Here is a 25,207-nt window from a genome sequence, read left to right as displayed (position 1 = left end):
AGGTGGCTGCTGATAAACCCTTCAGTAACACACACATATTGATCATTTCTGTCTTCTAATAGAGTCGACTTAAATGTTTTGGAACGGCATAATCCAGTTTATCTGGGCGCGCCCAGTTGGCGGAGGACTCGGACACGGAACTGATCGCGTTAATGACTCTGCGTGTCCGGGTGTCTGTATTAAAAACCACCTGTGGAAAGAGAGAAACGGCACGTGCGCGTATTTGTGGCTCGTGTGTTTGTGTGTGTATCTGTGTGTGTGTGTTTGCGGCAGTGAGGTGAGGGTTAAAGGGGGCTGGTCGCCGCTCTTCACGGGGTCATCGACCCCCCGCCTGTTCAGTCAGTGCGGCCCTTTATGCCATGTAATCCCCACTCGTCTTTTTCTGGAAATACATGAATAGCGTTCGAATCACTGACTCAATTTTTGGATCTCATTTTCATGACAAAGCAAATGCACTGGTTTTATAGAACAAACGACTGGCGCGGCAGATATAAAAGGGGACTCGGGGAGTTGGCCGGGGTATCCAGGAGCACCTCAACGGGCAGCCTTCAGGGTGACGTGGGCGGTACCGAAACAATGTCCAAGATGGTCCGGGTAAGTAGGGGACGACCCGCGGACGACTGCTTTGGCCGACACCGCTCGGCGGCGTTACGCAGTGTCTATTCGGAGGGGGACATTCTCAAAATGTGACCGTGGAACAGTGTGCCGACCTGCACACACGCTCTCTACGATTTGCTCCAGAGGGTGTCTCTGAAACCGAATCACTGGTGGAGTATATGTGCGTTTGCTTCGGCGTTGCGCGAGATAGGCTCGGGAAGTGTCGGTGCGTTTCAGCTGTTATTACCAAGACGTCGAGCATGTCTCCGATTGGCCAGTGGGTTCGAGGATGTCTCCGATTGGTCAATGCGGTAACACTAGGGTTTGACACAAAAACATTAATTCTGATGATTCCAAATAGACTTAGATATATCTAACTCTCCAGAGGACGACAGAAAGTATTGGTGGATGTCACAGAGGATATCAACAGTGCAATGTAATCTGTTCCCTCTCTCCAGATTGTGTTCTACGAGGACAAGAACTTCCAGGGCAGGCGATACGAGTGCGACAGCGACTGTACGGACTTCCACTCATACCTGAGCCGCTGTAACTCCATCCGCGTGGAGAGCGGCGCTTGGGTGGTGTACGAGAGGCCCAACTACACCGGCTACCAGTATGTTCTGACCCGAGGAGAGTACCCAGAGTACCAGCGCTGGATGGGCCTCAACGACCGCGTCAGCTCTTGCAAGATTGTTCACTTTGTAAGTGGTTGTGTCACTGGGCCTGGCTCACATAGCTCCCCGTTCTCTACACAGTACACTGCCTTTTGAAAGTCGTTCACCCCAAAACACCGAACAGGTTGGCATTTGGAGTTAGATCAGTGGGCGTCAGCTGAGTGGTGCTGTTAACGATCAATTAACATATAGTCATCAATGTAGCGGACACTCTTCTCCGGAGCCGCTTAAAGTGTGCATATATACATATTCCAACTGTAATTAGAATAAATATGATTTATCTGGATTCCCACTGTGGGATTAGCAACCCTGGTGCTGCTGTGCTGCGGGCCTTGTTTGCTTGTTCTCGTAACCAGGAGGACCAGGTGTGTTGAATTCAGTCAACCACTGAACTGATGCCATTAACTGATCCCGTTAGGACCAAAGCCTTGAGTAACTCGTGTCACTCCAGGAACAGGGTTGCCGAACCCAGGCCATACAAGCCTTCCTCTCTGTACTGACACACTTCAGCCTCCTCCTCCACCACCACCACCAAAACCCTGTCATGCCCCCCCCCCCTCGACCCTCCCCCACTTCCCACCCGACCCCTCCTCTAGGTAAGCGGTGCCCCATACAAGCTGCAGCTCTTCGGTAAGGGGGACTTTGCGGGCCAGGCGTTCGAGGCCACCGAGGACTGTCCGTCCGTGCTGGAGAAGTACCACTGGCGTGAGGTGCACTCCTGCAAAGTCCTGGGCGGCTGGTGGGTCTTCTACGAGCACCCCAACTACAAGGGGCGCCAGTATCTGCTGGAGAAGGGCGAGTACCGTAAGCCAGTGGACTGGGGCGCGGTGTGTCCCAACGTGCAGTCCTTCAGGCGGCTCACAGAGTAGTCGTGGGCTAGAGTCAACCCCCACCCCCTCGCCGCCTGATCCGATTCTTCCCAACCAGCCACCTTACTGTTCTCATCACCGATCAGTGGTTACTGAAACTACACCGCTGCCAAAGGCTAAAATAAAACCCTGAATGGCACCTGAAGTGTTTTCATTTCACGTGTGTGTATGTGTGTGTGTTCCAGGTCTGTGGGTACACTTGAGAGATGTGTTTTCGGGTTAAAAGTTTAGGGGAAGATGTACAGTTGGACATTGTGTTAGAATTGGGGTTACTTATAGGTTTGGGCATTACCGTTTAGGACTAGGTTTGAGTTCAGACATAAAAGTTGGTTTATTGAGATTAGGGTTAGATTGGAGTTAAGGTCTGTTTAGGGCTGAGGAATAGGGAACATGGATTTCTGGGTCAGGGTTAGGTCATTGGTCTCCTCAAGGATGGAAAGACAAAGGTATGTGTGAGTGTTTCTGTGTGTGTGCCAATATTTAATACATTCACAGCCAACGACCAATGAACAAGACTCTCTCTGTGTCCCAGTGTGTGTCGAGTCAAGAAAACAAAACTTTAAAGCCACAATTTATTTTATTAGTAATCAATTTCATTTGATCATATCCAGTGGTAGATGATGTGTAACAACTTCTCATGACATAACATTGAATAATATATTTAATATTAATAATACATAGATTTTTTAATGATAAATATCTCCTGGCCTCTAAGTATTCCAGAAATAGTGACCTGCGTTAGTCATGGGCATGTGCCGCATGCAGTGATGTGCCAGCCTATCTCCGATGCCAGTCTATGATGTTAGTCTCTGATGCCATTCTCTAATGCCAGTCTCTGCCTGTCCTAGGCTCTCCCAATCCCATACTTAACTGTCAGTGAGGAAAATCTGGCCTAGCATTGACTTCTACTTGGCCCTCAGATGATGGGTCTCTCCTCGTCAATGAAGCTGAGCTGAACAGGGCCGGTGGGGGACGGCTTGGCCCCTGTAGAAGCCGAGCGGGTGGGGAGCACGCCCCCAATTGGTGGCTTAAAATGGGGGTCCGAGTGTCTCCTCTCCCTCCACATCCCTGTGTCTTTCACACGCGGTGAGGTGGAGTCAAAGGGGCGTGTGTCCGGCGGAGGGGCGTGGCCACTGATAGTGGGTGGAGACAGAGCAGCCATCAGGGATGAGAGGACGGACTGGGAGGGACACTGGAGGGGCTGGAGGAGGGGCCTCAGCAGCTGTGTCATCTCCTGGAGGTCATGGACCACCTGGGACACCTGGTGGGATAGGCTGGTCATCTGGGGCAGAGGTGAGACATGGGGAAGCAGGTAGAAGAGGAGGGAGGGGGAGGGGCAGGGAGAAGGGGAAGACCAGGGAGGAGAGAGGCAGATAGAGATGTTTTAAAGAATGACCATTCAAACCCAGTCTAGAATGTACAGTTATCCATCAGTGTGACTCACCTCTTCTTTCAGAGTGGCAATAGTCTGCATGGTGTCTGAATCATTCAGTATTCCTACAGACATACAGAGACAGGGAGAGAGAAGCAGGAAAGAGAGCAAGGTCAGTCGACTTTTAAAGATTTATGAATTGATTTTAAATATAACATATGTGCGTTCACATCTAGATCAAAGGGATATTGATGAACAGGACATTGCAACTGTGTGTTATGTGTTATGTTCAGGGGTATGAAGGGTTTTGAACCTGGATTAGGGCTTGATGGAAATAACTGGGTCACGCTGGGACTGAAGTCAAACTTCTGGCCCAAACTGCGACCACTGTCGGTCTCAATCCCATCCACAAACCTAAGGAGGGAAAGAGAAGAACAATGACAAATTGTATGTACCAATGAAATGTTGACCATGGTTTATGGCATATTACAATCCCCTGATTAACCCATGTAAATCGCCAAGCGCCCCTCCATAAACATACTGTTGTCGAAGTGTGACTTCACTTTGTATAAAACAGATTAAAACTGTTTCAGACATGTTATCACCAATCACAGTTAAAATGAGGTTCAGGTGTGCAACCGGTCATTTGGTGAGAGGGATGCATTGTTCTGTTTTAATAGGCTAGAATTGATAGAACACATTTTGTCTAAGCCAATCATGTGTTTGCAAGGTGGAAAGAGATTTGACATGGTAAGCAATTTTATAGATGGGACCAGATTGGCTATTTAAACAAAGAATCCAACTCAACAACTCCAAAATAATTTGGAAAGTGACAAAAAGCACAGCACCTTGAAATCATTTAATGAATATTGGATTAGAGTTAGCTTTAATTTGAGGGTATCTTTTAAAATGAGGCAAACCATTTATAAATGACAGCATGTTTTGTACATATTCCCCTGTACTGTAAAGTACCAAAAGTATGTGGACATTTGGGACAATCATGTTTGTTTGCATCTTTAATGCATGCACAAATGAGCTGTCAATATCTAGTCTTGATTCTAGGGTTTGTATTTGCATTTGGAATTTGTTGCTGGTGTCTTACAACATGTGGACCAGCTGGCCATCATGAGGCAGCTAAATCAGAATATATCAATCAGGGGCAGACTGGTAAGTCTTTTGGACTGAAGAGACAAAGGTTAACTTGCTTTACAGTGATGTAAAATGTGTGGGGGAAAAAGGACTGCTTATGTCCTTTTACAGTGGATATAAAAAGTCTACACACCCCAGTTAAAATTCCAGGCTTTTGTGATGTAAAAGAATGAGTCAAAGATAAATCATACTTTTCCACTTTTAATGTGACCTATAATAACAATTAAATTGAAAAACAAACTGAAATCTTTGAGGGGGAAAAATGGCAAATAAAATCCTTACAATAACCTGGTAGCATAAGTATGCACACCCTCTTGTAACTAGGGATGTGGCTGTGTTCAGAATTAACCAATCACATTCAAACTCATGTTAAGTAGAAGTCATTACACACCTGCCATCATTTAAAGTGACTCTGATTTATCACAAATAAAGTTCAGCTGTTCTAGTAGGATTTTCCTGAAATTTTCTCAGTTTCATCTCAGAGCAAAAGCCATGGTCCACAGAGAGCTTCCAAAGCATCAGGGGGATCTCATTATTGAAAGATATCAGTCAGGATAAGGGTCAGGGAGGCTTCCAAGAGGCCTACAGCAACATTAAAGGAACTGTAGGAATTTCTGCCAAGTACTGGCTGCATGCTACATGTGACAACAATCTCCCGTATTCTTCATATGAATGGGCTATGGGGTAGGGTGGCAAGACGGAAGCCTTTTCGTACAAAGAAAAACATCCAAGCCCAGCTGAAGTTTGAAAAAACAAATATCAAGTCTCCCAAAAGCACGTGGGAAAATGTGTTATGGTCTGATGAAACCAAGGTTGAACTTTTTGGCCATAGATCCTAAAGGTATGTTTGGGGCAAAAACAAGACTGCACATCACCCAAAGAACACCATACCCACAGTGAAGCATGGTGGCGGCAGCATAATGCTTTGGGACTGTTTTTCTTCAGCTGGAACCAGGCCTTAGTCAGGGTGGAGGGAATTATTAACAGTTCCAAATACCAGGCAATTTTGGCACAAAACATTCAGGCGTCCGTTAGAAAACTGAAGATGAAGTCCACCTTTCAGCATGACAACGACCCAAAGCCTATTTAACATCTGTGGGGTGATCTGAAGAGGGCTGTGCACAGGAGATGTCCTTGCAATCTGACAGATTTGGAGCACTCTTGCAAACAGTGGGCAAATATTGCCATTTCAAGATGTGCCATGCTAATAGACTCCTACCCAAAAAGACAGAGTGCTGTAATAAAATCAAAAGGTGCTTCAATAAAGTCTTAGTCTATGCAACCAGGTTATTGTGAGTTTGTATTTTTTGATTTTCCCACTCAAAGATTTCAGTTTGTTTTTCAATTGAATTGTTCACGTTATAGGTCACATTAAAGGTGGATAAAGTTGAATTATCTTTGTGTCATTCTTTTACATCACAAGAACCTGGCATTTTAGCAGGCGTGTGTAGACTTTTTATATCCACTGTATGGCTGACATTTAAACTGGCCAATCACCCATAACGATTCCAATGGGGCATGCATTTCACATACTGAAAAAAAGATTGATGGCTAAAAGGCCCAGATAAAAGATAAAGATAGATAGCTGGAGTACTGGCCTGTCAGAGCTTCACCAGGGAAGATACCCAGCATCTTGATGTTTGAGACTTTAGGCAATCATTGCACAGAAAAGGATATGCGACAAAATACTAACCTCGGCCACTTTAATATACGTAATGTTCATCTGTCCAATAACTTTTGGTACCTGAATATGTGGGGACTGTACCTAAATGGGCTAGCATTTCTAAATGATTCACCCCAAATAAATGTGACAGTCTTCATTTTTAGAGCATAGTTACTGTATCATTCACAATCCAAAGGGTTGGAATACAGAACAAAAACAACAGTGTCCACATATTTTTGGAGATCTCTGTAAAATAATGACTCAGTGCAATTAGAATTATGCTTAGGTATGAAAAAAGCTATGTGAGCAGTTAGCCAAATGAAAGTGGCCTCTTCTGATATAAGGTGATTAACACAAAGTGGCCACTCTGTGCCTTGGCGTCCTTCTGAAACTCATGTCCAAATCATTCGTAGCATTTTTTCATTTGATGGCTTTTTCCTCTGTACCAGAGGAATCATTTACAAATTACAGCCGTTAGGTCGATACAGAGCATAGATAACTTTAAAAAATGTCAACAATCACAATAAAAGTTTACCCCCAACGGACTGTGCTGAGCGTCCCTTAAAGCCCCCCCCCCAACCAGGTCATGCACCTCCGCTGCAGAGCGTTCCTACCTGGGACTGAGGTCCGGGGGGGCGCAGCTGAAGCTCACCGCAGGGATATTCAGGTTGGTGGGCCGCTGGGTGTGGCGGTCGGTGGGCGTGCGGAAGGGGCCGCGCGGGGGCAACAGGGGTGAGCGCAGCGGGGAGCGCAGTGGGGAGCTCAGTCCACGCCCCAGACCTAGAGGGGTACGGGACATTTTGGGAAGGGGCGAGTTTCGATTCTCCTCTGACCCTTCCTCGTCCTCTTTGATGGAAGGAAGCTTCTTCACGGTGGTCTCCCAATCCATCTGCATTCGTGTGGGTGGGTGGGTGTGAGACAGAGGAGGGGGGGTGACCGATGGGAGAGAGGGGGAGAGAGGGAGTTAGACCAGTGAAAAGGGAAGAAAGGGGGAGAAGGTGAAAAAATGTGATGTTCCAATTTGATCAGCAGAGGGAGCACTCCTCATTGATGCAACACCAGGGCTACCATTCACAACACTTCAGCATTCAAGATATCATTCACAACATTACCATGAAGATGACCAGACCCACAGTAACACAATGAAGATGAACAGAATCACAACACTGTAATGAAGACAAATACCTACCATTCAGAAAACTACTATGAGAAAACAGACAAGCAATCATTCACCACACTGCTATATGAACACATTCCATCCCCATTGATGCTGCTGCCTGATTTTTCCACATTCTATTTCTGCAATGTTTGGAGGAACATATTGGCATGAGGCTAATGCACAATTCACAGTAAAGAAAGACACATTTGCCATTTACAATACCGATATAGGAAGACAAATACTATTCACAATATGTCTAGCTAACGATAAAAAAACAGTGTAATGGGAGTCAAATCATGCAGAATCCTAGTCATGTGTGAAACACTGCATGTTCTGTTCTGTATATTCTAATGCCCTTTTGTCTGTCCGCCCCCCTCCCATCTATAAGTTATAGAAACTATCTTGCATTAATATCTTGTCTCTCCCCATTTCTTTGTCTGTTTCCCTCTCACTTTCTCTCTCCCTCTTTTTGACATCCCTAAACCACTCTCCTCTAACTCTTGTTTACTTTCTTCTCCTCCTACTTCCTCTCTCGCCAGCTCAACGTGCCCAGGGCAGCGGCTATATTTAGATCAGAGGGGCTAAATTTAGCGCAGAGAGGCCTGGGGAGAATAGTGCTGAGGTGGGGGTGTTCTGATCTGTCTCGGAGTGTGTGTGCGCGCCTGTGCGTGATGCACGTGCCGCAGTTAACGTGCAGCGTGCCGAAGAAAGGGCTAGTGCCGTCTAAGTCTGCAACAAAAACAGAACGCGCTGCCTGTGTGCGTGCGTGCGCCTGTTCGGGGCAAGCGCGTCGGTGTGCGCGCCTGTGTTTTCACAGGTGTGCGAGCGCGTGCGCGCGCGCGCGTGCGCGCGTGCGTTGTGTCTGTGCACGTGATCTACACCTCTGGCATGTCATTGTGCGATTCACCCCGATACAGAGGGTTCCAGCTGGGACCCCCCCCCCCCAGGGGCCATCAGGAGATCCCACTCCACTCATCTATTTTCGTCCTCCTTTATCAACCATCTGTTTGATCTGTTTCTATATTTATCAGGCAGAGCTCCACTTTGGGCTGCAGGCGGAGGGGGGCACAGTCAGACAGGGACAGCCCCCTCCTCCGCTGCGCGCTATATTTAGCTTCCGTGGCACGCTCAGAGAAGCGCCGCTGCTATTTCTAATCCGCTGTCAGCGCGGGCTAGGTGTGTGTGCGCTGAATAGTAAGCGAGAGGGACGGCAGGGGAGTACGCTGTGACACGTGAGTTTCCGGGTGCGCGCCGCGTCTGAGCTGAACCGTTGCGAAGGGTGTGCGTGCGTGCGTGCGTGCGTGCGTGTGTGTGTGTATGCACATAAGTGCCTGTGTTGGGGATGACTGGTGACCACAAGGGGTTTACGGGTGTGAGGTCCATGCATATGTTTGTACGTGTGTGTGTTTGGGTGTGAGTGTGTGTGTGTATGAGAGAAACACTAACAGAGAGACTACACAAAGAGAGAGACAAAGAACTCTAGAAACAGAATGAAAGAGGAGAGAGAGGGAGTAAGAAGGTCAGAGGAGACAGAGCGAAAGACAAAAAGAAGAGAAGCAATGATTTCAAAATGGGAGAGAGGGAAAGACAAACAGACAAAGAAAGACATGGAGAGAGAGAGAGAGACAGACAGGGAGTTAGAAAAAATGATATAGAGAGAGACAGCGAATGTTGGAGAGAGACAGAAACAGAGAATGTCAGAAAGAAGGTAGACAGAGAATATTAAAGAGAGAGAGAGTAATCCCTATGAGCACAACTGACTGAACTGGACGCCACTCCGACCCGGTTGTTTCTGAGACAAGGAAGTGGTTCCTGTCTCTTGGTCGGGTTGTGCCCGGGTGGGTTTCAACACGCTGCCTCACTCCTCACCTCAGCCGTGTGTCCCTCCCTCAGGTTGTACGTCAGGTCGTGTTGCATCTCGGCGATGAACTTCTGGGCGTACTCCGGGTAAAGGCACAGCACCTCACGGAGCCCCTTCAGGCTGATGTACTGCAGGTCGCAGTAGGTCAGGGCCTTGACGTTGGCGTTCGTCTTGATCACCTGCTCCTTGGTCAGGGAGTCACTGCCGATGAGGTCGCCGCGGCCTAGGGAGACACACACGCACAGGCGGAGACGCACGCTGAAACGCGTTCGCTGTAGGCATGGCAACCCTTGTACGAGCGCGCGGACACGTACGCGCGGGACGGACGCGCGGGCCCACAGGCGTGTGCGTGCTGAATTGATCTTATTGTGCTCAATCAATGTCGGGTTGTGTGGTGACCGGCCAGATATAAACGACCTGCCACACTGAAAATGACATTAATAACAAACACAATATCAATTATGCAGGCTGACAGGGGCAGGGTGAAGAGAAAAAAGGTGAGTCGCTGTGTTCAATGATAACTCATCAGGGAAGGCTGGAAGTTGGCGGTCATTCCCTTCATCTCATAGACATGGATAAGACAAAATAAACCCAGCTGATGACCAACAGACTACATTCTCTATACTTGTGGGGACTACAAAAGTGATACCCTTTTAGAATCCTATCTTTCCTAACTCCTGACCCAAAACCTGACCTTAGCATATAACTAACCCTAACATAAACTTAAAACCTAACATTAACCCCTTAACCTAACCGTATTCTAAAACTAATGATAATGTAACCTTAAAATCTAACTTTAACCCCTTAACCTAACCCTAAATCCAAGCCATAAACCTAACCACCTATCACTAAACCCAATTATAAACTTGTGCTCAAACTTACAAAAGGGTCCAAGCATGATCAACCTTTTCTTTTTTCTATTTTCCTTTACGGTATTTTTGATCCCGACATTGTTATTAAAATGTGAATACAGCTCACGTCACACCCCTACACACACACACACACACACACACACACACACACATTTCTCTTACCCAGTATTGCTAACACCGTGTTATCCTTCAAAACCTCCATCGACCCGGAGCAGACAAAGTAGATGGCCTGGAGGGCATCTCCCTGGCGGATGAGAAACTCCCCTGGGGCGCAGAAGGAGGTCTTGATGATGAGGGACAGGGATCGCAGGCAGCCCCGACTGGCCGACTCAAACAGCGACAGCTGCAAGAGCTCCTTGTTCAGGTGCATGGCAATGTCTGCCCTCAACTCGTCAGGGAAGTCCTTCAACAGCTAAAGGAGGACAGAGGCGAAGTTATGGACGAGACTCACAGCTCAGATCGCGGAGAGGAGGGGTTCATCTTTTAACTGGAAATCTTCCCTTCCGGCACACAAGCGCCGGTACCCACCTCGCTGACGTCGATGCCGTTGTTGACCGACCAGGTGGTCTGGAAGCACTCCAACAAGCGTTGCTCCAGGGCCTTGGGCAGGCGGTGGACCCTGATGAAGTCCTTCAGGTCCTTGGTGCGGGTGTGGTAGAGGGAGCGGCGCGAATACATCCTCTGGATGATGGCCGTCACGTTGCCGAACACCACAGCATGCATCAGGGCTAGGGGGATTAATGACTTCACTCGTTCTGCGGAGCACTAATTGGACAGTCCGTTCATTCCTCCACCCATCATCCATCTATCTATTTATCCATCCATAATCCATCTATCGGTCTATCTATCCATCATCCATCCAATTATTCCTCCAACATCCATCTAGGATCCATCCATCATTATCCATCCAGGTAATTGTGCATATATCATCCATCCATTATTATCCATCCACCTAATAATCCATCCATCATCCATTTTTCATCCATTCATCATTATACATGCATCATCCATCCATCATTTCATGTTTCATCCAATAATATGTTAGCTGCCGACTCATTCAGTGGAGTCTGGCATAAGTCTGGAATCAGCCTGGCATCAGAATGCTTCCTAACTCGCATTCAGCTCTGGCCAGATGCCTCCGTTGCCATGGTGATGTGTCACCCAGTTACCCTGACTCTAGGCTTTTTAGAGAGGCATTGCTCCGAGTGTCAGGCAACCAGACAAGCATGACAGAAGCTTTTCACTCCCAACTCTCTGATACTCTGTTTGCTTAGCCTGGCTGTGGCTGTCACTCAATGACACATGACGACAGAGCCGAAAGATCATCCTGGAAACAAGTGGACAAACACATTTACCACTGAAGGATGTTTGTGAACTATCTATTCACCCTAAAGAGCATAATGGTTCTAGCCCAGGAAGTCAAATTAGTTTGACTGCTGTCTGTCTGTCGCTCACCTCCAATGAGCACGTGAAGATGTCTCTGTCACTACCACTCTTATAAGTATGGTGAGTCACATTATTAGCATGGTGCTTATAACGGGGAGAGAGATGTCTCTCTCACTGTCTGTATGCCTGTCTGTCGTTCACTCACCCCCTACGAGCATGCTGCAGATGTCTCTCTCACTGTCTGTATGTCTGTCTGTCGTTCACTCACCCCCTACCAGCATGGTGCAGATGTCTCTCTCACTGTCTGTCTGTCTGTATGTCTGTCTGTCATTCACTCACCCCCTACCAGCATGGTGCAGATGTCTCTCTCACTGTCTATCTGTCTGTCTGTATGTCATTCACTCACCCCTTATGAGCATGGTGCAGATGTCTCTCTCATTGTCTGTCTGTCTGTATGTCTGTCTGTCGTTCACTCACCCCCTACGAGCATGGTGCAGATGTCTCTCTCACTTTCTGTCTGTCTGTTGTTCACTAACCCCCTAATTGCATGGTGCAGATGTCTCTCTCACTTTCTGTCTGTCTGTATGTCTGTCTGTCGTTCACTCACCCCCTATGAGCATGGTGCAGATGTCTCTCTCACTGTCTGTCTATCTGTCGTTCACTCACCCCTTATGAGCATGGTGCAGATGTCTCTCTCATTGTCTGTCTGTCTGCATGTCTGTCTGTCGTTCACTCACCCCCTACGAGCATGGTGCAGATGTCTCCCTCACTCACTCTCTGTCTGTCGTTCACTCACCCCCTACGAGCATGGTGCAGATGTCTCTCTCACTGACTGTCTGTCTGTACGTCTGTCTGTCTGTCGTTCACTCACCCCTTACGAGCATGGTGCAGATGTCTTTCTCATTGTGTGTCTGTATGTCTGTCTGTCGTTCACTCACCCCCTAGGAGCATGATGCAGATGTCTCTCTCACTGTCTATCTGTCTGTCTGTCGTTCACTCACCCCTTACGAGCATGGTGGAGATGTCTCTCTCACTGTCTATCTGTATGTCTGTCTGTCGTTCACTCACCCCCTACAAGCATGGTGCAGATGGAGAAGATCTTTTCAGAGTCCGTGTTGGCCGAAACGTTCCCGAAGCCCACGCTGGTCAGACTGCTCAGAGCGAAGTACAGCGACGTAACGTAGGAGCTCCTGACAGATGGCCCGCCTCCCAGCGCCGCCCCCGAGACCCCTGAACCATTGGTCCCGCTGACGTTCCATTGGCTAGAGCTGAAGGAGTTGGAGAAATCTTGCCCAATGGGCTTGGACCCTGACGCGTTCCAGTGATTGTAATTGGCCGCCAGCCCATTAGTTATAGAAGTGTGCAGCGAATCGGTGACTCCAAGGAACGATGTTAAAGGTGAGAATATGTAGGGGGTGCCAAGACGTTTTGCCAGTTCATGAAGCCAGCCTGGAGAGAATTGCAAACAGTTTGAGACAATATTTCCATCAACTGGTATTTAAAACATTAATGCAACACTTAACGGTGACCTTTAAGTAGATTGCTTCATGAATACATGGACAAAACACACCTGAACCAAGAGGCCACAGTAGTGTGTGTCTGCATGCATGTCCCTTAAAGGGCCGGACTAAGGCATTTGGGTACCCGGACAGGAGCAACCTCCAGGGCCCCAAAATAACAGCTAACTTTCTTGTGGAGAGAGAAAACATTTTAAAAAATGTGTGCTGTTCTGAAAAATATATCTTGAGGCTAAAAGGAAAATAGCATTTTTAAAACAAATGTCCTAGAAATGTTGCAATTATATAATATTAACATGTTGTGCTATTAGATGTTATTATATGCTACCCGCTGAAAAAAAGTTAATAAGTGACTTTTTGTTTGATGGGGGCCACTTCTAGATGTCATGGCCCCAGGGACCAATCAGTAATCCTGCCCTGGCCCCTAATAATCTCAAAGACTATTTATGAAATCTAAGCATATAAATGGTTGATGACCTACGCTTAAGTATTTGACATCTGTTAACACCAAGTTAATATTCAGAGTTCATTTGCTCTCTACATGCAGAGCCATTAATTCAGCACTATCTCTAGTCCCTGGAGTTGTCCGTGGTGCTGAAGTATGCGCTGTGTGAGCCCCTGTCCATGGTGCTGAAATGTGTCCCTCATAATTGCCTTGTCCATGGTACTAAAACCCCTTTTCAATCGACCCAAGTCTAAAGTTATTATAATAATATTCTCCTTATGGATACAGTTCTGGTGAAACCGATATGAGGCCAGTGAAAGCTTATAAAACTTAAAACACTTGAGTCAATAAGTTAATGTGCCCATGTATGGGTGAGAAGTTACTAAGCAACCAATGTCCCAAGAGATCGTGATTAGAATTAAATTCACTGCTCAAATTAAGATACAACCAGATAAGGAGTTAGTGTGTGTGTGTGTAACATTGCATACACGCGTTTGCACTGATCCCTGTATGCGTTTATTTCATCCAGGTTTACTAACCGATATCCCAGGAGCTGTTGCTCTCGATCTCCTTTCGCCCGATGAAATACCAGACGCAGGCCATCCAGTGGGCCAGCAGGGCGAAGGTGGACATGAGCAGGGTGAGGACCACGGCGCTGTACTGGGAGTAGCGCTCCAGCTTCTGCAGCAGACGCAGCAGACGCAGCAACCGGACTGTCTTCAACAGGTGCACCCCGAAGTACTGCCCGGGGAGGGGGGGGGGGTGGAGGGGGGGTCAGAGGTCAGTGTTTTTTGCTGTCCGTGTGTGCAAATGTTCACATGAGCCTGTCCGTGGTGGGCACCAGGATAGCAAATCACGGACAACTTGACGCAGTGGGGACGTTTTGCGAGTGCTTTCGCCTACAGGGTTTCCGTTGGGGTTAGGGGTCAGGGTTGGGCACACGGATAGTGACTGATTGTGGCGTCCCGATGAGGATAGTGAAATGCGTGTGCTTGTGTGCGTGGTGTGTCTACAAAGTTTGCCAGTTGAGCGATGCCTTTGAGTTGTCCTTCCGAAAGATGTTCTGAGTTAAGCGGATCGATGAGACAGCGGGAGTCGCGTTTTGACACAACACTGGACGCCGTTACACTGCAGCCGGGGGAGGCAAGGACATTGACTGACACACACACATGCTCGCTATATCTGAACCCACCCGTGTTTCTACAGAGCCCTCAACGGAGAAGAACGTGATCATCGACTGTGTGTGTATTTGTGTGGGATTCTGTAGGTGTTTGTAGGTGTGCGCGGCTGTGCAGTGGATTAGTGTAAATGCGTGTGTACTGTGTATGTACTCAAATGTGTCCAGTGCATGCTGGCACCACGTGTCCCTGCAACGCACTCACCACGCTGATGTTGAAGGCGTAGAGCAGGTCAAAGGGCAAGGCGGCGATCAGGTCCACAAACAGCCAGGAGGTGGCATAGTGCACACAGATAGAGCGGGCATCATACACGACCTGACCCGTCGTACTCACATAGGTGGTGCGAAAGTTGAGCACAATATCTGTCATAGGGAACACAGCATTTTAGACTCCTCACCCTGAATTTCATGATATTCAGTTTTAACTACAACTACGTCTTGTCAGAGCAACTCTCAACTGGCTCTGGAGAGTTGAAGATTGTGGCATGTCTTCCTCCTAAGCATTGCACCAAGCCATTCTAATGTTTTTCCACACAGCACGTCCAATTAAGAAATCAGACAAATCAGTTGTTAGTCTGTGCATTTAGTTCTGGCATTTGGAAAAGCTCACTCAACTGGCAACAAACCCTGGCTGAGCGAGTGGCTGGAGATCAATGAGAGTAGGGAATCCTTGCTGAAGATGCTACCTCCCCCTACATCAACCCCATGGAGCTCCTGGCCATACTTTATCTGGCCTTTCCATATAAAACCACAAGGGCATGCAACTGCAAGAGCAGCACATTTGCTGCTATATTTGTCAGGTCTTCACAGGAAAATTTATTTTTTATCTCAGTTAAACTAACCCAGAAAAGAAAAGGTACATTTAAAAGATCCAACATTTAAATTACGTCACATCACAATCACAGAAGCCTGTCGATTTCATTTCAGTCAAATGGATGGAAGACAGCCGTGCTCATTAATGTTTTTGAATGATTGGCCTGATGTTGATTAGATGAGGAAGCGCCTGTCGACCAATCAGGTGAGTTAATGAGATGTTGATCGTTATTGGCTGTCGTAATGAGATGTGGATTTTTATTGGCTGTAGGCAGTCATAGGATAGATGATTTAATGCATGCATTTATAAATGAACGGTGTATTGTCCCTGGTCGGCAGGAAGCCTAACGGTGAAAGTAAGCCCAGTCACCAAGGATATGGATCAATAGATAGAGGGAGCGAGGGACGGACTGATGGATTGGATAAATGGATGGATTGCTAGGTATAGATGGATGATGATAGATGGACAGATTGATGGGTGGGCGGGTGGGTGGATGGATGGAGCAAGGCTCCAATCTTACCAATAATAAATAGAATCTCCACCAAGATGTCGCTGTAACTGGGGGGGTTGCGCGCCCCGGACCCACCCCCTTCGTCCCGCCCCTCCACCACAGTGAAGCACACATTATAGGGCACGGTGATGGCCACATAGAAGGTGGCAAGCAGAATCAACCAATCCCATCCTGCCTTGAAGGTCCCATAGTGGAGCAGAATGAAGCGGGATTTCGGGGTGGCAGCCACCTTGTATTCAGGAATGGGGTTGGTGGTCGCTCTAAACATACTCTGGAGAGTGAAATGGGAAGTGAAATGGGAAGAGAAAACAGGAACACATCTTAATTAAGGGTCCTTTTTATCTTTCTGTATTAGTCAGATACATTTTTGACTATTTGATCTTTTTGCTTTGTCTCTGAATCACTCGCGCTTGTTTACCTATTCTTTCTATTTAAGTTGATTATTACTTTACACTGATTTCTTGATTTTTATCAGTAAAGCACTTTCAAGGGGAGCACTTACATTCTATTTTAAGCAGTGTAGTATAAGAATTAAGCTGGGTTTGATTTGAAATCCATGAATACAAAAGTGTCTCCCCCTATGAACTGGGCTAATTCCAGAGTTATCTTGTGCTGTCTAGCTTAACCATGTTTTCTGAATTGCATAACAATGGCCAGATTAACTACAGAGCACAAACAGATCTGGAACCAAGCTAATTACAATATAGACCAAATTTGAATAATCAAGAATAACAGTGTATCATTTCGTATTTTATTAAGATCCCCATTAGAGGTTGTCAATGAGCTAATGCTTATTATTATTATTATTTTTAAAATGCCAAGGCAGCAGCTCCTATTAATTGTGTTTAAATAGAAATAAAAACATCACATGATAACAGAAAAAACAGTAAAAAAAATCTCTATAAATCTGTTGAAAAACATTTCCCAAAATGATATACATATGAAAATGACAGAACTGGTTACACATGATTAAGTGTGATATCTTCTGTCCGTATCAATTTAGCAAGACTAGCAAAATGCTTACAACAATTTGTTCAAATGTAAGAATTAAGGGTCTAAAACTGTGAGCTAACTACATACAGTTTATAAATAAAGACATTACGGAAATAGGTTTCAGTATGTCATTATAGCAATTTTACAGTCCAGCATCATCAGTAAAGACAGTAAAAACAGGTTTAGTTAACTAGTAGATGGGTTCAACATCTCACACAAATTACAACAATCACAGATTTTGAAGAGTCCTCAGCATGTGATATGTGTTTTGTTAAATACAGAGAACAACATGTAAAGCTGGTCAACAAAATTTCTGTCTGGAAAAATATAGAATATTTTCCAGTATTAATATAGTCATTTTCTCTTACAGTATTTGAATGTTTCAAGCTGGGTGGTAACTGTAGACTTCACGCGTTATGTACATGGAGCTTGGCCCTCCCTGTCCACGTAACCTCATTCAAAAAGTCAAATGTATCTTATTGTCAGGCTATGATGTGTATAAAACGTGATGTCCCCACTACAGAAACAATCTAGTCTTGTCCCTGTGTTATAAGGCCACCGCCTGAAAATCAAACACAGTTAACCCGGCCTGATCCAAGCCTGACCCGGCCTGATCCATAGCTTGTGATTTCTGCTTTTAAAACATTACCTACAAAAAACTGACCCCCTCCCCCATCTCAGTCCCAAGGTCTTACGCTGCTATACTATTGTGCTGGGGGATTGGGTCAGTTCTCCTTCCCAACTAAGTTCTCCTTCTCCACTATAAATCGTTGTTGATATGAGAAATGCATTTTCTGAATTTCCCCAGTCTCCTCCCGTTTTAAACTTTAGGAGGACATGAGGTCCTGGTCCACACCTGCGGAGTACCTGGTTTGGGGGGTCCGTTGCTGTCCCTGTTTTTGTCCATCTGGTCATACTTCTGATCTAGTCTAAATTTAAATAGACTATGGATTTAGCCCACGTGCATTTATAAATTATTCCAATTGGACTCTTAATATCTCACCCGGCACAGCCAGAAGAGGACTGGTCACCCCTCTGAGCCTGGGTCCTCTCTAGGTTTCTTCCTAAATTTCGGCCTTCTTAGGGAGTTTTTCCTAGCCACTGAAATTCAACACTAGTGTTGTTTGTTCCTTGGGGTTTGAGGCCGGGTGTTTCTGTAAAAGCACTTTGTGACAACTGCTGTTGTAAAAAAGGGCTTTATAAATACATTTGATTGATTGATTGAACTTTTAATCCAAATAGCAATTCACATTTCCTGCTGCAGGACTATTTTCTTGGCATCCTTGTATAGCAAACTGGCTCAAATCAAGACACTGCATCTGTAAGAAGTAGGTGTGTCCGAGTTGAGTGTGAGAGGGATTTATTTTCTAAGTGATGACATTGGTAATACATGACAAATGCAAAGTTCTGATAGGGTGTCAGGATATGTTTTTTGGGGTGATATTCAGGAAGTGTGGAGACAATAACAAATGCTGATAAGCTGTAACATGAAACTGTAGTCATTTTATACGGTCGCAGTAAATGTATCTGAGTATTAAAGAGAAACACTCACATTGTTGATCTTGAGTTGGCGCTTGCTCTTGTCTTGTTTCTGCAGGTGTCCAGACAGCTGGTAAAGCACGGCCCGGCTACGTCTACGGTTGTTGTCAAAGCCTGGAGGACGGGTGATCTTGTGTACCTCCAGACCTGTGTCCTCATCTGGGGGGTGATAGAGGCGGGAGACATGGTTATTTTGATAAACTTTAGTTAGCTTATATTGTTCATTGCTTAACTGTCAAAGTATTTCAGTTTTTTTTAATGATTTTTCTATTTGATTATGATCCTCCTTCTCTGCAACCTTCTCTATTTCCCCAAATCTCTCTCCTTTTTTAAGCCCCCCCACACACACACACCAGTGTCTGAGTCTTGTCCATGGTCTCCCTGGTCTTGCTGGTTCCTCTTCGTCTCTGTGATGTCCTTGTGGGAGACCAGAAACAGGACCACCTCTCCCTTCTCATTCTTGATGGGCACTACGTCCAGTAGACACCAAAACTGGTCTCCTGTTATACAGACACACGGAAAACCAGAGCTTTGAGTACATAACAAACCAAAGCCTCTGTTAAAATGTCACTTGAAAAGAATGTCCTCTTTTAGTATCCTCTCGTTAACCAGCCCTGACCTTAAATAACTGAATAGGTACAAACTATCCTAATAATGAGTTTATAATACCCCATATTGTTTTTTTCTCCAATCAACACACATTAAGGTGAAGAGAAGCCTTTGACAAAGAGCCTAGAAAACATTGGGGTCCATGTCAGGGTTGTCCTATCATTCCAGTGACTTAACTGCATTGACTTGAACTAAGAGGAAGCCTCCTTACCCCCTTTCTTATACAAGATGCACTCTGTCTTAAACTCCCGCCGCTCATCCAAAGCCTTTTGGATCTGAGTTGTGAGGCGCTCACTGGTCTCCGCCCCATACAGGAAGTGACATGTACAGCTCTTCTGCATCAGCTCGCCACGGGCAAAGCCGGTCAGCTCACAGAAGCCATCCGAGCAATACACGATTGGGTACAGAGACTGCACCTGGGCATTCCCCAGGACAAAGTTACTGTCTGAGGGAGAGAAGAAGAAAGGGAAAACTAAGATGATGATGAAGAGAAGGATCGTTTGGATGAAGATATAGAAAAAAGAGAGAGATTTCATATTCAGTGAAAAGCATTATAACATATGATATTTAAAGTATTATATTGCACATTGTGTAGAAGTACATACAGATCTGCACACAGTTTTCATGAGTTTAAAATATGCGTTTATTAGAAGCAGCTAAATGAATATACAACTACAAATGTGGACAGGCTGGGTGTTCAAATTAATAATACATAACAAGGAAACCTAACAAGGAAGACAGACATAGTGAATACCTTTTTACTCGTAAGATACCGCAAAACAAAAAAAACAACCCTCTTTCCATAAGTCTCCGTGCATATTTGCGATTGGAAGAGCAGCTATGATGCGTACCATCATTTTAAAGCTAAAAGAATGACAAGTGCCCGTTTAGAGACTATCCAGCAAGTATGGGTAACAGAATAGATGGAGAATGTCTGAAAAACGGCGTGTCGAGTGAAGTGAGAGGGTCAGTATCATTGATACTAAATTAGCCTAACCCTGCCCCTTCTGAAACCTGCAGTGTAGGTGCAGCCTAATCTGCCTAACCGGCGTGGCTAAAATAATACAGGAAATGAACACACTTACTGCAGTTGATCCTCCCACTTCAGACACACACCAGCGATGCAGTTAACATGTATTGTCTGCAAATACCCTTAAGAAATGTCTCTGCTTGTGAAATGCTGCATTGTAGCATTATATTATCTAGTGAATGGAGCACAGCAGTGTCATCCTGCCACAACATTCGCAGAATGGATTGATATCTCTCTATATTTGTTTTGTAGAATATACTTTGTCTTGGTCATGGAGGCATGTAAATTAGATAGATCTAAAAGGGGAAGTTAAGAAGTGTCTGCAGGCAGGTGAATGGTGACCCTGCATTGCTCAGGGAACTCGGGGCAGATCATTCTTTGCCATCAGTTCTAGGAAATGGAGGCGATTGTGTACTGTCCCTAACTGATCATATTTATTTTATAAGAAAGATGAAATCATGTAGTAACTTTTTTATAATTAGATTTTAGGACACATTCCAATACTTTTAAACCTAATTCACCCCCTTTGTTGTATAGTGGTGGAAATGATTTATGATATTTCATATTTTCCAAATTTTTGCTAACTCTATTTAAGTGTGTGTCCTAAAAAGTGAGTACACTTCAGGAATGTATGAGTATGGATGTCTCATTTACAAGAAAGATAAGTAAAGACTTTCCTAGAACTACGCAGCATTACTAGCAGAGGTTCAGTTGGCATTTGGGAAGTGGGGGAGCCCTAGTTTCTACTTTCCAGTCCTAGCAAAAATGTTGAACTGTTCGCAAGTTGATGGACGTGAGCGCAGCTCCCTCTAGGTTTCATTTCGACCATATGTGGAGGAGGCTCAGCTCCTGCTGGCTCCTGTCCAGTTTAACCCCTGATTACTAGAGATTGTTTATGGCCGTTTAGGGAACTGTTACATGTTTATTTTTGGGGGGTATGTCTATTTATACCTACATATATCTTTTTTGCATGTCATTTTCCACAGATTCATTGAATGATTTAGACTCAGTTTTTACCATAGCAACAATGACACTGGTAGTGTGGTTTTGCCTGGCTGATGTTCGCTGACTGAGTGAGGAAAATGGAACGAGATGGAATCCATAGCAAACCCAAGCTTGGTCTACATTAAGGGTGTCAGGGGCCTAAGGCGATGAATGCGAGACATGTTAAAGTGAAGACATGAATTACATATAAATGCAGTTTCAGGTTGAGTAGAGCGTTGTAGTGGGGGTTGAGCAGCACTGTTGGGCACTCGTGGTAGTCTAATTAAGTCTAATTAAGTTGTGTGATTAGTAGGTGCAATGGACTCTATTGAGGAAACAATTTACTCCGCAGGAGATGATTGAGTCTGTTACCAAAATTCGTTTTGTAGTATTGGGGCACTCACTTTGAAGAATGCATATAATACAGAGAAAGGGGGTTGGAGAGAACATTTCATGCTTCATAGTTTTAATCTTTCATGAGGAAAGAAAACTAGGAAAATAATGAGTTATCTCACCTCAGTAATTCGGACAAGATGTGAGCATAGTCATATCTGGGGGTACTGCAATCTAAGGTGGATCCCATTCAAATTATAGGCGATGAGAAGAACAGCATGTTACAAGATCCTCTTCATAACAAGCCATAGATACTCAGCACATTAATGGGTTATCACTTTTTTTTGTGCTATCCATCTAATTTACCTCAGACTTTACTCAAAAGACCTACATATCTCCGTCCGAGAGTCACTTCCAGCCACGTGTCACTGACGACACAAGAAGAAAATAAACACGCGGTGCTCAAAGACACTCATTCAGAAGCCCTGGCTCTGGAGTCCCGTTGCTCCTGGTGGGATGTCAAGAGAAGACCATTATGCTCAATATTAAAGCGTTGCATCATCCCGTGGTAGGGAGCATGAGAGAGGGCGAGATGACACTAACAAACAGAGACATGAAGAAAGATGATGAAAGAGAGCGAGGAGGTGCAACGAAGGAGGGACGGAGAATCAAAGAGAATTGAATCTCGGGGAGAGACAGAGAGTTGGAATGCCTAGTTTGGCTCGTTCAGTCGGTGGAGCGTGACCCTCGCCGGGTCAAAGGTTATAGGGGGCCCCCCGCCGATTCCTGCTGGGGGCCCCCTATACATGAAATATATGCACATTGACTGTAAGCCACCTTCAACATAGGCATCCGCTTAAGACCTGCTTCGTTATTGAAAAGAGAGAATACAGGATGTGGACATATGGAACGGAGGGAATTGGATAGGGAATGGGATAGGGAATGGGATAGGGAATGGGATAGGGAATGGGATAGGGAATGTCAGCGGGGTAGCTGTAGCTGCTCAAGTTGGGGGTTTTGACGATGATCCAGGGAGAACAGTGTTTTCAGAGTAGGAAGAAACATGCATGTAAGAGGTGGCAGGTCTTCAATGGGGTTGTGTGTGTGGGGGTGGGGGGCGGGGGGTGTGGGGGTGGGGGGCGGGGGGTGGATACGGGGGTTCCTCACATGAATTTCTCTTCATTATTTTCCTTTTCTTTCACTCCTGCTTTCCCCCTCTAAATATATATATTTTTTCTATATCTAAGCCACACATAAACACACACACACACACACACACACTGCACATGTCTGTAATAGGGAATACAAGCTTTCTCCCATTTTCAGCATGTGTGGTGCTGTGGAAAGCTGGTTCACTAGAGCTGCCATTGGACTGAGTTGACACTCCTGAAACTATTACATGTCAACACCTTGACTACTACCACACCTGTCACACTAATTACCTGCCCTTAGACTGTCAGGCAGCATATTGACACAAAGGAGAAACGGATCAGTCAATGTCATTGTGGCATGCATAGTACACACACATACACTCAGACGAGCACCCAGAGAAAACCTGCCATCGTGGTGCTCTAAAGCAATGGGAAAATCCCACCTGACTTTGTTAATGACCCACTTGACACATGGGAGAGCGCATCTGCCTGATGAATGGATAGAGAAGACGATGTATTCATGTTTATGCACACATGAATGTAAAAAGAAACGTATTTATTTCAACACAACCCCTCGTTCTGGCATTCATCTGTGTGGTTAGTTTTAGCAAGACAAATCTGTATTTTCGTACAGTAAAAGGAGCGTAAAGCCTGGGAAAACTATGCAATTTTTTGAGAGCGCAAACATGTAGAAAATGAATATTCAGAAAGTATTCAGAAACAACCAGAGGAACAACAAAGCGTTCATTCATATTCAAGGCATTAACTCATTATTTAATCAAGTCTACCATTCGTTCATTCGTGCAAATTATATGCGTTTTTATTATAGATGAACCTCAAGAGAATACAATGCTCTAAAAAAGGCTTATGAACAAACGCAACATTTGTGGTAATTGCACACATTTTTAAACAACACGTTGAAAACACGCACTGACGGTTGCGAAAGTGCGCATCACCTAATACGGCTACTTACGGGTCCCATCAAAACGGGTGGCAATAGTGTCTAGAAAGGTGTTCTGTGGTGCAAGACGACCCCTAGTCGAGGGAGTCCTGGACCTTTGAGACCCTCTCCGCTCCCGGCGATTCGAAGCATCGGTCTGGTTAGCTGAGACAAAACCAGGCAAAAATCGGGAAGTCCCAGGCGCGCCTCCGAGCCCCTGCAGGAGCGCGCCAATCCGAGACCCTCGGGGCTCCACTTTGACTCCGCGGGGATGACCACTCAGATGGCCATAATACCGAAGAAAGAAAAACACTAAATCCGATTGATGTGGGTAATGGCAAGAAGACAAATGGGTAGGCTATGCTTTGACTACATTTGGTAATTGGAAGACACGATGAAGTTTTGCCTGCAACGTGTGCGTTGCAGCTTCAGTGCTGCCGCGCTCTAGGCTACTCTTGACTATGCCACATTCATAGTAGCCTTCTCTCTCCTCTTCCTCTATCCCTCCCTCTTCTCTTTCGCCCCTCTCTCTCTCCTTTCCCCCCCTCTCTTCCTGCAGACACACAGACAGGTTTGGATTAGAACAATGATGCAGTTCTTCATGTAAACATATCCCACTTCGGAGAATATTTAATTCATTTTCATACCGGTTTGGATTAGAAAAATACTGCAGCTCTTGATTTAAACATGTCCCACTTTGGCGAAAATGTCATTGATCTCTACACATTGAACCGATTCTTCCAGAGAAAGTCAATATTATACAATATTCGTTGACTATTGTTACCCAATACCGAAAAATACATTTTCATATACAGCCCAGGCAAAACATGAAAACCGGAAAATATATTATAGTATGTCATTAATGCATTCTGTACAACACTATATAGCCTACTACTGCAGGAGGAAATTAGGAGAAGTCGACCATACGATTATGTTTTCTTTATTAGGGAGTGGGTCGCCCTCAAGTGACAGTTTTTGGAAATACCATTTTTCTCCATAGTGCTTTATCAATGAGTGGATCCACTAACATAGATAAGGCACATGCAGAGTCCATGTGCTTGTGTCAAATGTGATCTCCTTCACCACTAGAAGGCAGGCTTATCCTTCCTTCATTTTTATTCCACGAATAACTGTCTTTGCAGACCTCGAAACAAAGAGTTAAGCAAGCAGGCAAACTACTTTTTGATACACATTTGCCTGCTAGAATTAATTGTGCCATATTCAATGTTCACTCCATAATATGGCCCTCAATGCTAAGTACACTCATTGTCTAGTGTGCACTATACTTGTTAAACTTTCTTTTATAACATAATACAAGTTATACAAATAGTTTTATGTCGAAAATCTACAAAATAATTTAAAAAACATATCAAAAAGCTGTATGACTGTTTCTGTTTGCCTGCCTGTCTGTTTGCCTGTGTTGATGTCTGCAGTTAACATGGAATACCTCTGAAGGACAAGGGTCTGGGTATGTATGGATCATTTGCTTTCTTGTGAAAATGTTACAATCAGGAACCACAACATTTTATTATTCTGTTTGTTTTTTGAGAAAAAAAGAAAAT

The 25,207-nt window shown here is 45.2% G+C and overlaps 2 protein-coding genes across 2 annotated transcripts; one reads left to right on the top strand and one right to left on the bottom strand.

Moving 5' to 3' along the window:
• The first annotated feature begins 529 nt into the window (after nt 1-529).
• LOC105023148 (gamma-crystallin S) lies at nt 530-2,279 on the top strand. Its single transcript, XM_010892107.2, has 3 exons — nt 530-594; nt 1,056-1,298; nt 1,868-2,279. The coding sequence occupies exons 1-3, from the start codon at nt 577-579 to the stop codon at nt 2,138-2,140; spliced, it is 534 nt and encodes a 177-aa protein (XP_010890409.1). The 5' UTR covers nt 530-576; the 3' UTR covers nt 2,141-2,279.
• Nucleotides 2,280-2,756: 477 nt separating this feature from the next.
• Nucleotides 2,757-23,999, bottom strand: LOC105023183 (potassium voltage-gated channel subfamily H member 3). Its single transcript, XM_029116526.2, has 15 exons — nt 23,679-23,999; nt 19,419-19,652; nt 18,952-19,098; nt 18,612-18,757; nt 16,076-16,337; nt 14,947-15,104; nt 14,104-14,305; nt 12,671-13,051; nt 10,745-10,944; nt 10,379-10,628; nt 9,353-9,567; nt 6,939-7,213; nt 3,826-3,926; nt 3,585-3,637; nt 2,757-3,422 (listed from the first exon to the last, which is right to left on the bottom strand). The coding sequence occupies exons 2-15, from the start codon at nt 19,546-19,548 to the stop codon at nt 3,057-3,059; spliced, it is 2,886 nt and encodes a 961-aa protein (XP_028972359.1). The 5' UTR covers nt 19,549-19,652; nt 23,679-23,999; the 3' UTR covers nt 2,757-3,056.
• Nucleotides 24,000-25,207: the final 1,208 nt, after the last annotated feature.

This window comes from Esox lucius, chromosome 22 (genome assembly GCF_011004845.1).
Source record: "Esox lucius isolate fEsoLuc1 chromosome 22, fEsoLuc1.pri, whole genome shotgun sequence".
In the NCBI taxonomy this organism is placed as follows: Eukaryota; Metazoa; Chordata; class Actinopteri; order Esociformes; family Esocidae; genus Esox; species Esox lucius.
The sequence above is the reverse complement of the archived record's forward strand: the minus strand, read 5'-3'. Positions and strand labels throughout refer to the sequence as shown.